A 14,312-nucleotide genomic window follows, 5' to 3' on the forward strand; every position below is an offset into this window, starting at 1 on the left:
AGGTCTTCATCCTTGCCTCTAGGCTACTTCTCATAACTTTACTATTTAGATGCCACGCTGGCTTCTCCACTTGCCATGCCTGCATCACCCTGGGATTGAACTCAACAACCCTAGACATTTTCCAGAATCTTTTGCCTATGTCATATAGCAGGACCACCAGGTAGTCAGGACTGCAGTCATACTTGAAGTAACTGCAAGCCTAACTGTGTGGGCCACCTCATCCTTCACGGCTGGGGTTTTGATCTTGAGCACAGAACAACAGCAGAGCTGTGTTAAGGGTCCTTCCCAAATGCCTGAATACCAGCTGCAACCTTTCAATAAAGTTGGTCAGACTCTGCTTGAATACTTGCATCTTTTCAGTTGTTATTTTGGAGTCACACCTCGCGGTGCTCAGGGCTTACTCCTGGCTCCACACTCCTATGGTGCCCGGGATCAAACCTGGATCGACTGTATGCAAGGTAAGTACCCTGCCCACGGTACTTCCAGACCCGCCTCACTGTGCTTTTTTAAGGATTCTAATTAATAAAAAGACATTACTTGTGGAGACCTAAAATCAATTACCCTTCAAGTTCCATCTGAAAATATTTTATATCTTTCTTCAGTCACAGTCAGAGGCAGTTGTAACAGCAAACATTATTGGGGTGGTCATGAGAAGTACATGTGCTTTTAGAAATAACAAGTCTTTAGTGATATGGTAGAGGAGATGAGCAGAACTCAGATTTGACACTGGATTAATCACTTCCTACTTCCACTCCCATGTGTTATCTTATCCTTGTGACCTGAGCAAGTTTCTTTTTTTTGCAGAATGGGCTGCTAGCACCCACCAGGCTGCAGTGCTGTAAGGATTCAGTTAGGCTATGGAGATTTGTCACACGGTAAATGCTCAGGACATGATGACTATGCAATATATTGATGAGAGACACTAATGTTATTTTGCACATTGAGTCACAAATATGTCTTTTTAAAGGGAGTAATTCTCATCTAAAAATGATCTCATCCCCCCACCCCAAAGATGGATTTTGAGGTTACGTGGCAGACTATTATTCTCCAGGCAGTCCTAGCCCATTGAAGAAACTAAGCTGTAAAGCCTGTGGAACCCAAAGACCTGAGTTCAAGATTTGGCTCTGCCCCTGATTCTGTGATTCTGAGTCAATGGTCTGAGTCTTACTTTTCTTGGGTATAAAATGCCCCAACATAGCTAGAAGGTTCACTAGGAAGTATTATGGAGCAATATAGGCAACAGATTAGAACACAAAGTTGCATAGATACATCTGAAAAATAGTTCTGAGTGAGAAGAGCATAAGGGTGATGAGATAATGAGAAACATAGCAATGACATTTAGGTAAGATCAAAGCAACCACACAACTTATAACATCCCGGCATACTACAGAAATGTAACGTATTATAAGAGAGGAGGAGAAGGCAGGGGGAGTTGGGAGGTTAAAAAGTTGTCAAAACTAAAGACAAAAGGGGACTCAAACTTACAAATCAATAATGCTTTCTCTGATAGATTATGCACAGGAGAGCAAGAGTTAACTACCTGATGCTATATTGGAGCAAAGAATGGAGCAGAGATTAAAAAAAAAAAATTCCCCATTTGCTCTTCAGCAGGAAGTCTGGCCCTGACATCAGAGCTCTATATAAAGGAGGGGCAGGTCCCTTTGACTCCCAGAGGCCACAGCCAGAACCAGCAGCAGCCTCTTCCCATGGACCCGCTGTGCATGGCCCACCCAGGCCCTCGGAAGAAGCGGCCCGGAAAGATGAGGCCCTCAATGGCCTCCCTACCTTATGACATCAAGTTTCAAGATTTGGTCCTCTTCATTTTGGAGAAGAAAATGGGAGCCACCCGCAGAGCCTTCCTCATGGAACTGGCACGGAGGAAAGGATTCCGGGTGGAAGATGAGCTCAGGTAGGACTTCACTCATGCCACAGTGCAAGCAAACAGGGGCACTTGCCAACAACTTGTTTGGAAATGAAGGAATTGTGTTTCCTTCCACATATAGAAGAGATGATGTTCTCGTGGGAGGAGAATGAGTTTGAAATCAAATAATAAAAAAAAATTTTTTTTGATTTTTGGGTCACACCTGGCAATTCCTCAGGGGTTACTCCTGGCTCTGCATTCAGGAAGCATAACTCCTGGCCATGCTCAGAGGACCAAATGGGGTACAAGGAACAAACCCAGGTTGGCTGCTCATAATGCAAGCACCCAACCCACTGTACTATTTCTCCAGCCACTCAAAACACAAATTTGATAAGTAGAGACTAGATGTCATTATATTGAAACTCATTGGAATAAAAAGATACAAAGGGTTTTTAGTTTAGTTTTTTTTTTTTTTTTTTGCCTTTCACTACTATGGTTATGAAGTATCTAGGGAGGATAGTCAAACCTGATTGGAAAATTGAATGCTGAAACCACCTAATTTTGTCTGTGACTAATTTGAATGCTACTGAGTTTAAGCAAGACACTGTAGAGTGTGTAGCTTGCTTGCCTGGCTCTGAAGCTAAAACTGAGGTGATCAATGTGTCTGAGGCTGCCTCCAGCTGACTCGACATGGGCACCTCAACTCTTTTCTGAAGATCATCCCAGGTATGGCTTGTTGGGAGAGAGAAACTGGGTAAAGAAGCAGGGATAGCTCTGTCTGGGGGTGACAGAAACACAGCTAACAGGGAGGAGATCTCAGTCCTGATCAACCATAGTTGAAGCAACCACATGAACCCCTCTGCCTGTTAAGTCACACACCGGGAAGTGGATCTTCTGTTACTTAAGCTCTTCTACACATACTCATTCACATTCAGTGTATGGAAGAAACAACTAAACAAAATTCAGAAATAAATGGTTTTGGACCTTGACATAAAGAGAAGTTCTGGGTATATGTGTGTGTAGGGGGTTTGCCATGAATAATGATGATTTATGAGATTGATTATTCCAGGAGGAAACTGAACGCTATATTTTTTAAAAGAAAAACAATAAGGATTCTATGTGAAAGTAAATTTTTAATTTAGAACGTCTTTACTGGGGAGTCAGAAAGAGAGCTCAGCTGGCTGGTGAGCTCTTGGCACATGGGAGAACTGGCTTTCATGGTTCCTCAGCATCTCTGAGACTGACTCCAGCATCACACCAGGGGTGGCGGCCAAACACTGCTAGGTATGGCTCCAACCCCAACCCCTTGCAAGTCTTTGCTATTTAAAAATAAAACTGAGAAGTATCTCCTATTGAAAATAAAAGCATTTTGAATTGCTAAAGACATATGGCAAATCAGTACAGTCATTTTCACAACAGCCACACTACTCACATGAAAAGGCACTGCCTCAGAAACAGGTTTCCTTTTTGCTAAGATACTTCCACTTGGAAATGATCAGATTTCCCACGGTCTCTCTCCCATATGATTTCTCTTTACACATTCTCTACATCCTCTTCCTCCCACACTCCATCATTTAAAAAAAAACCCTTCTATCTCATTTGGGATGCTAATGATATTGGGGGCTTCACATCCATTTTTGTAAACTAAAATTTTGTCTGCTTAATCTTACAGAATTATATAAAATAATATGGGAGTTGGAAGGGGGCAAAGATGGCAAAAGCTTTAGCAAGTATGAAACTGCCTTCTCTGGTAGAAAAATTTGGCAGGGGCCAGGTAGAAAGGTGAGAGTCAGATGATTAAGATGCCACTTACGTAGGAGCTCTTTGCTGAAAAGTCCACACTTCCCGCAAGGGCTGATTGCTGAGTTGTAGGCACAGCTCTGAATGGGTACATGGTGGCTGAGACAGGGAGATAACTGAAGATGTTTCTTTATTTGGGCTACAGCACCAAAGAGGCAGCTCTGTGCCCCAGATGCCCGCTGCCAGGAACCAAGGCCAGCTGCTCAGGCAGCAGAGGAAACTGGTGCCTGGTGAGCCAACTGCTGTGTTCATTGATAGTGGCCAAGTTCCCAGGCTGGCAGCTCAGAAGGCATATTAAATACAAAAGGGGTCTATGGCACAAAAATAAACCACAGGAAGTAGAAGTCCTAGCTGTCAAACAGAATTTCTGTACATCGACGGATAGACTTTAATTGGAAAGGATGGCAGATGAGAGTGGAGGAAACCCCCAGATAGAAATCTAGGGGCCTCAGTTTCTGACTCTGAGTCTTCCAAGCCAGGTGGTCCAGGGAAAGACTCTCCTTTGTCCCCTCTGACCTTGGTTTTCTGATTAGTGGTCTTGTCTATCTGGGGCAAGAGCCCAGTGAGATGCTGGATTGGCAATGTGCATTGAGAAATTCAAACAGGTAAACATATGTACAGTGTAATGCTGTTCTTGCTATTTATTTTTTATCCACTGACCTTACAAGCAAGCTCCAAGGAGAGGCTTCTTCCTCACAATGTTAACTAACCCCAGGGATATAAACAAAGAGGAAAAGACTGAAAGGAAACTTATCCAACATTCTAAGTGGGCGTGGGGACGTGGTACAGAAGGGTTATAGTTACTTTTGATTTCTGTGTTTCCCCAATTAGCAGGAATATTTCAAAATCAAAATAAAGAGAACCAGTTTTTAAGAGAGAGGATGCTTTTTGATACCAAAGTTTATACCTTCTAAGATATAGATTCAACGGAAGAAGAGTTAAGAGGAAAAATTGCTCTGAGACCAAGCAATAGTCTCCATTGTTTCTAACTTATTCTTTGGCCCAGGAGGATTAAAATGTGAGCGAAAATCCAAGTCCTGCTGTGCTGGCTCATATACACAGCTGTGAAGAGGAGTATCTGTGGGAACTTTCTGGAGAACTATCTCCTTCCCTAGCAGATGCACACAAGGTCTTTAGATATATATTTAAATACTTCTTCATTAATATTTATGTATAACATATAATTTAATGTGCCATATGAGGCTGGTTCTTAAAATATAAACCAGACTTCTCAAATCCTTAGTATATTTGTGAAAAGGACACTGAATTTTGCCCCACAATCAGCATCCTAAATTTTAAAGCAACTTTATAATTTTTTTTTCTTTTTGGGTCACACCTAGTGATGCTCAGGGGTTACTCCTGGCTCTGTACTCAGGAATTACTCCTGGAGGGGCTTGAGGGATACCAAGGATTGAACCCAGGTTAGCAAGGCAAACACCCTACCCGCTGTACGATCGCTCTGGCCCAACAACTTAATAATCTTTAAGTCACCTAAGACGAGCTAGAGAGGATAATAATGTAGCGCGTGTCATCTTCTTATTTCATCCTGGGTTGCAGGATTTGAGCTGCTTTACAACTTTACCTATCACCAGCTCCTCTCTCTTCTATGAGCATAAGCTAAGGTAAGATGTAAGTCATGACTGTGTTTGGGGGGCCAGAGACATAGGACATCAGGTAGCTTGCTTGCTTTGCATGTGGCCAATCCTGGCACCACAGATGGTCCCCACCAAGTCCCTCCAGGAGTGGTCCCTGAGTGCAGAGCACATACCTGAGCACAGCCACGTGTATGTGCTGCACAAAAACAGGCTCTGTATCTTGACCTGAATCACTGGTGTTAAAGAGGAAAGGCATGTGGGTAGGAAGGGTGACTTTCCAAGATTTCACCACACAGCAGTTTAAAATGTGCACATTCAGTTCATTTGCTCCAGTAGTAGAAATATGCCAGTTGATAGTATTGTCTGTCTAGAACCTGTATCATTTGTTTACAAAAATACCATTGGAGGCACTGTTCCTCTGGTACCATTAGAAAACACTGTCTTTAATGAAAGTAAAATTATGGCATCGCAAATAAAGAGTTTTGTTTGTACCATTATGCATAATATTTGTTAGGTTCTATACATATAAAATAGAAGACTGAGTTCTGCAGGCATGGACTTTACAAATGATTGAGATGGCAGGAATTGTACCCTTGCTCTCAGCTAGAATTTTTAAATGCCATAAAATATTTTCCAAGTATGTGCTGGTTCTTTTTTTTTCAATTAACATTTTCTTACCTGATCATTTTCTTTCAGCTTTTTGGGACTGATTTGACTTAATTTTATCTAACTCTCCTACCTCTACTTTCCATCCATTCACTATGTGACATTTGAAACATATGTTCTACCTCTCTCCTAATCCGAAAATGATTAGTTCCAAAGCCTCAACAAAGAAATCTGTGGTAGTCACCAGAATATTGATAATGACTCTTTGATCTGATGCTCACATAATGTTTAGCATCTTAAGAACACATCCCTAGAATTCCCCTAGCACAGTCCATCCTGTCCACTGTCCACTGAAGAAGGTTCCTCAATAAAATCATGTAATTTGCTGCAACATGGATGTAACTGGAGATCATGTTAAGGGAAGTGAGTCAAAAGTAGGACAAATACCAGATGATTTAACTTATCCTGACAAGTTAAATCATCTGTTAAAAATACCAGATGATTTAACTTGTCCTGTTATTCTATATGCAAATAGAATAACAGGACAAGGGAATGTAAGATATCAAAGGAGGGATGCCTAGATTGCCCTTGATCCTCGATTATAGATTATAGATAAAGAAAGGGAAGGAGATCTAGGGGAAAGTAAGAAAAGGCAGAGAGGAAGAAATGGGGGCGGGTCATCAGTGATGTAGAAGTGTAGTGTATGTATATCTAAACTACAGAGCCAAGAACAATGAAAGTAGGAGAACCAACTACAACAACCAAACAAAACTGTGTCTATCAAGGAGGTCGACTGTGGGGTGGGAGAGGGCCTGGGGACAGTGGAAGAGGGAAGTTGACACCAGTTGTAAGATTGATGCTGGAACATCGATTTTCTGAAATTCGGTTATGAATAATTCTGTAAATCACAGTGCCTATGATATTTATTTATTTATTTATTTATTTATTTATTTATTTATTTTTGCAGTTTTAAAGGGAACCTACCCTTCATGGGTTTATTTGTTCCATAAATAAACATTTATGAATAAAATATTTCATAAACAAAATAAACATATAAAGTTGTTCAGAATAATTCATTACATTTAATATTCAAACACCAATCTCACCACCATTGCACCTTCCCACCACCATATTTTGAATGGAGGGTGCCTTGTTAAGATGAACCAGATGGATCCGGTATCTAACAATAATCTGACCCCTGTGTCACCAGGTTAGGAAAACATATAATTTTTGGAGAATATACAATGCAGCCTTCAGGGTCAGGTGAATGAGACCAGTTGTAGTTACTGGTTTTGGCATATCGAATACACAGCGGATAGCTTGCCAGGCTCTTCCGTGCGGGTGGAATACTCTCGGTAGCTTGCCAGTCTTTCCGAGAGGGATAGAGGCTTTTGGGGTGACCTCTAGTCACCCTTGTAGGTGTTACCATATTTGAACCCTATCAAATATGGTACGACAATTCCAGAAGATGGGTATTTAGTGTCTTATGATGTGTCGCGCGGCTGCTTGCGGCCGCGCGGGTCCGGAAAGCGTCCTGGAGTGTGGCGACGGCTGGGTAGTGGAAGTAGTGTCGAGAGTGGAAGTCTGCCAGTGGGGTATTTATCTGGGTAGGGTGGGTCTCCTGTGCGCAATTCCATCCCTGGGTGGCTGATGGAAGCAGACAGGGCAGGGTAGGATGGGGTTCCTGATTAGAATCCCTTTGTCACCTGTGGTGGTGGGAGCAAGCCGAGAAGCTCTGTCCCTGGGTCCGCCGAGCCTGGAGTCCAAGGTCTCAGAGAGTTCCGCTTATCTTGTTCTGTGGGTCTTCAGTCGTGCGTGGGTCTCGGCCGGAGCTGCCGCGCGGGTCCAGAAAGCGGCACACTACTTCCACTACCCAGCCGTCGCCAATAATACTTATAAAAATATTAAGTTTTAGGCTATCATAATTCATTTAAAAAAGTGTGCTAGATGATTGTTTATACCAACTTCCTTTTTTTGATAAGGAATATCACGTTTCACTCAAATGAGAGAAAGAATCCGGAGTTCTGACATCCGTCGACGATCAAGGATCAGGGATGCTGTCTCATTTGCCAAGGTGTTGAAAATCAGATGGGCTGGTCACGTAATGAGATTTAAAGACGACCGTTGGACTAGAGCTGTTACTGATTGGATTCCACGGGATGTCAAGAGACCGCGTGGCCGCCCACCTACCAGATGGTCAGACTTCTTCGTCAAGATCCTGAACGATCGGTTTGAGGCCCTTCATGTTCCCGGAGTGAACAGATGCCATTGGGCTACACTAGCACGCGACAGGGACAAATGGAGACGTTACTGGCGCCCGCTCGAGCAAATCGACGACTAACGGGAAGTTAAGTGATTAAGTGATACAATGCAGCCTCTGGTTTTTTCTCAGTACTTCTTCAAGAGAAATGATGACTCCATTTCCTAATGAAACCAGTGGGATATTACATTGATTCTGTATTGTGTCAGCTTGATGAGATAAGAGAGTTAGGTTATGCACATTTCACAATATGACATGGTTATGGAATTTGATTTAAATATATAGGTATTACAGGCCTATGATATTTAGAATTGAAAAGTCTCATTTCTCTTTGAACACCAGACCATTTTGCCTTCGACAATGTTCCATCCTTTCAAATTTGTGGCATCTTAAAATATTAAAAGTCACTGTATCACTGTATCACGGTCATCCCGTTGTTCATTGATTTACTCAAGCGGGCACCAGTAAGTCTCTATTCCTCCCAGCCCTGAGATTTTTAGATTTGTAGCAGCCTCTCCTTACTCATCTTCCCCAATGATTGGAAGTTCTTTCAGGGTCAGGGGAATGAGACCATTAAAGGTTAGTGTTAAAAAAATAAAACATTAGGTGAAGAAAAATTCTTACTCTAGAACATAATGTTGAATTGGCTCATTTTCAGGCCCCTTCCAGGCCATTGTCACTATTTTCTCCTTAGGTCTTTTTCTCTCAACCTTGGATGACTTCTCCCTACACCTCAGTGCTTCTAAGACAGAAGACGCCCCAGAGTTGGTCTTCCCATCCTGTGGGTATTATTCCTGCCCAGGTGCTGATACCCCACAGGTCTCCCACCTGACTCTCCTCTTCTCCAGTTATCCATTTCCCTGACTCCACATGGGCAGGATCATGGGATACACCCATACCCCAGCCCTGATACTTTGATAATTCTCTTAAAACATAGTACATTTTGGGAATTTCCCAAAGAATAATTTATCTCATGAATATGAAACTCGCCAAATAAATGTGGAGATTAATAAGAGTATTGTTGGTAATTAAATATTTTTTCAACTACCAATCTCATTTTTGTAATCAACAAAATAACTAAGACCTTTTTATAAATTTAAGAGCAGGCAACATAAATTATGGTCTTGCTCTGACCCAAATTACTTAAAAGCTATGTCAAAGTCTGTGAGATTTATTGAAAATGTTCATAATTCCATCTAAGGCCATAAGTTAAGGCAAGATCCTGTCAGTCTTAAATGTATTAAGGCTGGCCTGACGCCACCATATGTGGCCCCAGAATAACAACAAAAAAAAAAGTCCAAAACTTTTTAGAATTCAATCCAACTGAATAAAATTCCAACATGGATGTAAGATGTAAGAAATTTCCATCATCTGTCATGCCACTGGCCAAGCAAGTGAAAACAGAGATAGACAAATGGGACTATCTTAAACTAAGAAGCTCTGCACCTCCAAAGAAACAGTGACCAAAATACAAAGACAATCTACAGAATGGGAAAGGATATTCGCCGAATACACATTCGACAAGGGGTTGATATCAAGGATATACAAAGTACTGGTTGAACTCCACAAGAAGAAAACATCCAACCCCATCAAAAAATGGGGCGACGAAATGAACAGAAACTTTCTCAAAGAAGAAATCCGAATGGCTAAAAGGCACATGAGAAAATGCTCTAAATCATTAATCATCAGGGAGATGCAGATCAAAACAACAATGAGATATCATTTCACACCACAGAGACTGGCCCACATCCAAAAGAACAAAAGCAACCAGTGTTGGCATGGATGTGGTGAGAAAGGGACCCTCCTTCACTGCTGGTGGGAATGCCGACTGGTTCAGCCCTTCTGGAAAACAGTATGAACAATTCTCAAAAAATTAGAAATTGAGCTCCCAGCAATACCCCTCCTAGGAATATATCCCAGAGAAGCAAATTGACCCAGCAATACCCCTCCTAGGAATATATCCCAGAGAAGCAAATTGACCCAGCAATACCACTCCTAGGAATATATCCCAGAGAGGCAAAAAGTGTAGTCGAAGTGACATCTGCACTTGTTTGTTCATTGCAGCACTCTTTACAATAGCCAGAATCTGGAAAAAACTTGAGTGCCCAAGAACAGATGACTGGTTAAAGAAACTTTGGTACATCTACACAATGGAGTACTATGCAGCTGTTAGAAAAAGATGAAGTCATGGAACTTACATGCAAGTGGTACTACATGGAAAGTGTCATGTTAAGCAAAATGAGTCAGAAAGAGAGGGATAGACATAGAAAGATTGTATTCATCTGGGGAACATAAAGTAACAAAACAGGAGACTAACACCCAAGAGTGACTGAGATTAGTACCAGGAGGTTTGCTCCATGGCTTGGAGGCCAGCCACACATGCTAGGGTAAAAGGCAGCTCAGATAGAGAAGGGAGCACCAAATAAAGGGTGTTGGGAGGATCCTCTCAGGATGGGAGTAGCATGCTGAAAGTAGACTATAGACCAAACATGATTGCCACTCAATGCCTCTTTTGCAAATCACAACACCCAAAAGGAGAGAGAGAACAAAAGGGAATGCCCTGACACAGAGGCAGGGTGGGGTGGGGGGATGGGGGGTGGGAGGGATATTGGGATTAGTGGTGGTGGAAAATGGGCACTGGTGGAGAGGTGGGTGTTTGATCATTGGTATAATTAAAACCCAAGCACAAAAATTTGTAAATCTACAACTGTACCTCATGGTGTTTCACTAATAAAAATTAAAAAAAATGTATTAGGGCTGGAAATAGAAACTTGTCCTACTGGTTTTAATATGAGTGAGATAAAAATGAGTTACACTTCTTGAATTTTTTAGTTTCAGGTAGTAAAGGGAAATTGGTAGGAGGGTTTTTATTTTAAAATAGTAAACAGCTCTGTTTACTGTAAATAATTATTTAAGGCCATTATTTACAAAATAAGTCCTTTATCCGATGGAAAGAATCAAGAATGACTTCCTCAGGGATAGAAAATATTTTTTTTCTTTTTGGGTCACACCTGGCAATGCTCAGGGGTTACTCCTGGCTTTGTGCTCAGGAATCACTCCTGGCAGTGCTCGGGGGACCATATGGGATGCTGGGAATCAAACCCGGGCCGGCCACATGCAAGGCAAATGCCCTACCTGCTGTGCTATTGCTCCAGCCCCCAGGGGATAGAAAATTCTTTTGAAAATGTTTAAAACTTACAAAGAAAATTCTTTCAAAAAATATATGTATTTTAAAATTTGGGGCTTTGGAGTCACATCCAACAGTGCTCAGGGACTGTTTCTGGCTTTCTGCTCAGAATTGACGCCTGGCAATGCTTGGGAGACCATATGTGGTGCTGAGGATTTGAACCTGGGTCAGCTGCATGTTAGGCAAGCACTTTACCTCCCATGCCTATCTTTCTGACCCAGAAAGACCTGTTTTTTTTTTAGAATACCAATAAAGGTTTATTGTACAAAACAAAGACCTTCACATTTTCAAACTCAAGAAGACTTGGTAGTTTTATTTATTCATTTATTTGTTTATTGAATCGCCATGAGATAGAGTTACAAAGCTTTCATGCTTGAGTTTCGATCATACAATGACCACACCCATCCCTTCACTGGTGCACATTCTCCAGCACCAGTGTCTCCAGTACAGCCCCCTTTTCCAACCCTCCCTCTGCCTCTCTGAGAGACAGTTTTCCCCATACTCTCTCTCTACTTTGGGGCATCATGGTTTGCAATCCCACGGAGAGACTATCACATTTGGTCCTTTATCTGCTATCAGCACACATCTCCCATCCCGAAAGATTCCTCCAACCATCACTGACTTAGTGATCCCTTCTCTATTCCAGCTGCCTTCTCTCCCAGCTCATGAGACAGACTATGGGGCAATATTCCTGGTCCTTGTGTCTACTGTGACTAGTTAATTTTAACTCCACAAAAATTTCACTTTTCCTTCCTCTTCCATCTCCAATTAATCACAATTCCCAGAACAAATGTTAAAACAACAGCAACAAAGCACTATAAATACTACCAAGTCCTTTAAAGACAATGACCTCAAATGTTATTTACTGGCATAGGTAATCTTCATGGCATGGGATGGTATGATCTTAAATCTCTGTAAGACATCCCTGGCAGCTCCAGTCTGACCATTATCATTTTCAAATTCAACAAAAGCAATGTCATGTCTTCCAGGTACCAACGTACTTCTTTAAAACCAGGGAATTGATTAAACAGTATGGATAACATCATCTCATTAGTCTCTTCTGGTAAATTATTAAGGAATAAAATATAGTTTGGAGGGTAATCAGGAACCTGAGGATTTTATGCTGAATTTCCTTGGTATTAGCTGAATTTGGTGTTCCCAGACCAGGCCTCTTGTTTCCAATTGCTGTAGTCTGCTCCACAGGTTTTTTTTTTTTCCCTTTTTGGGTCACCCAGCGATGCTCAGGGGTTACTCCTGGCTCATGCACTCAGAAATTACTCCAGGCGGTGCTCAGGGGACCATATGGGATGCTGGGAATCAAACCTGGTTGGCCATGTTGGCTGCGTGCAAGGCAAACGCCCTACCCGCTGTGCTATCACTCCAGCCCCTGATCCACAGTTTTGGCTTTTTTCTTCTCTTTCTTCTTTTCTTTGTCAGCAAAAGTGCCATGCATCTTAGATATTATATCAGAATCTAATTTTCCATACTAGATTTGCATTGAAATGGAAATATAAAATGGAAATCCTTGTAACTGCCTTAAGGCATTAGTGGATGAACCAAGTTCCTTAAATATAACAAATCTTTTTTTTTTCCCTTTATTTTATTTTATTTTTTTTAAAGTTGTAGATTTACAATTTTTTGTGCTTTGGTTTCAATTATACAATGATCAGATACCCATCCCTCCACCAGTGCCCATTTTCCACCACCATGGATAATATCCCTCCCACCCCCATCCCCCCCATCCCCCCTGTCTCTGTGGCAGGGCAATCCCCTGTGTTCTCTCTCTCCTTTTGGGTGTTGTGGTCTGCAAAAGAGGCATTGAGTGGCAAACATGTTCAGTCCATAGTCTACTTTCGACATGCATCTCCCCTCCTGGGAGGATCCTCCAAACATCCTTTATTTGGTGCTCCCTTCTCTATCTGAACTGCCCTTTCCTCTAGGATACCCGGCTGGCCTCTAAGTTATGGAGTAATCCTCCTGGTGCTGATCTCAGCTATTCTTGGGTATTAATCTCATACTTTGTTACTTTAAATATAACAAATCTTGACCCCTTATCTTCATGGTCTTTATAGCTACAATATCTACCACATGGCCAAACTGAGAAAACAGGGCATATAGGGATGTCTTTGGTTCTTCTTTTTTAATTTTGTCATTCATATTGTAGCACTGTAGCACTGCCCTCCCATTGTTCATCGATTTGCTCGAGCCAGCCCAGTAACGTCTCCATCATGAGACTTGTTGTTACTGTGTTTGGCATATCGAATACCTCATAGTTAGCTTGCCAGTCTTTGCTGTGTGGGCAAGAAACTCTCGGTAGCTTGCCGGGCTCTCCGAGAGGGGCAGAGGAATCGAACCCGGGTTGGCCGGGCCGGTCATATGCAAGGCAAATGCCCTACCGCTGTGCTATTGCTCTAGTATGATTTGGCCTGATATCCATATTTTGAGTCAAACTTTTCAAACACCTGGGAGATAGCCCCCCAGAAAGGCCCTTTAAAGGTGGGTGCAGCTTATGAAGGCCCCAGAAGTCAGAAGCGGGCCAGGTTGTCTTAAATAGAGAAGGACTACTTCCTCTTTCCTCCTGGGAAGTTTTTTTTATCACTAGACTAAGAAACAGGATCAAGCAGACAAAGAAAGCCAGGAAGGGCAGGATACTGGTATCAGAGAGGAAGAAGATCAATAGTGAGATTTGAGAGTGAATTCCATAACTATGGGCTTCCTGCACGCCATATGCATGGCTCTTAGACTATCTTCTATCATATGTTATTATTGTCAATGTTTTTCTTTTAATTATCCCTGAACTAAATTATTAAAAAGCCATTTAGCCTTGTCTAAGAAATTCTATCCATAAAGCTATGTCAAAATGTTTCATTAAAAATTATAAAGAAGTACATATTCTACTCTGTGCACATGAAAGTGCAAATAAATGTGACTGGGGGGGACATCTGCTGAGACCAAAGTCCGGTATGGGGCAGTTCAAGAGGACCCTTCCCTGTATCAGAGTTT

The 14,312-nt window shown here is 41.9% G+C and overlaps 1 protein-coding gene and 1 pseudogene across 1 annotated transcript in view; one reads left to right on the forward strand and one right to left on the reverse strand.

Annotated features, from left to right (window-relative positions):
• Positions 1 to 1,706: 1,706 nt before the first annotated feature.
• Positions 1,707 to 14,312, forward strand: part of DNTT (DNA nucleotidylexotransferase) — a 39,024-nt gene continuing 26,418 nt past the window's right edge. Inside the window, exon 1 of the mRNA XM_056120725.1 lies at positions 1,707 to 1,909. Within this exon, the coding sequence (XP_055976700.1) occupies positions 1,707 to 1,909 (203 nt within the window). The remainder of the gene's footprint in view (positions 1,910 to 14,312) is intronic.
• LOC130029704 (U2 small nuclear ribonucleoprotein B''-like) lies at positions 12,168 to 13,746 on the reverse strand (annotated as a pseudogene).

This window comes from Sorex fumeus, unplaced genomic scaffold (assembly GCF_029834395.1).
Source record: "Sorex fumeus unplaced genomic scaffold, SorFum_2.1 ptg000043l, whole genome shotgun sequence".
Classification (NCBI taxonomy): domain Eukaryota; kingdom Metazoa; phylum Chordata; class Mammalia; order Eulipotyphla; family Soricidae; genus Sorex; species Sorex fumeus.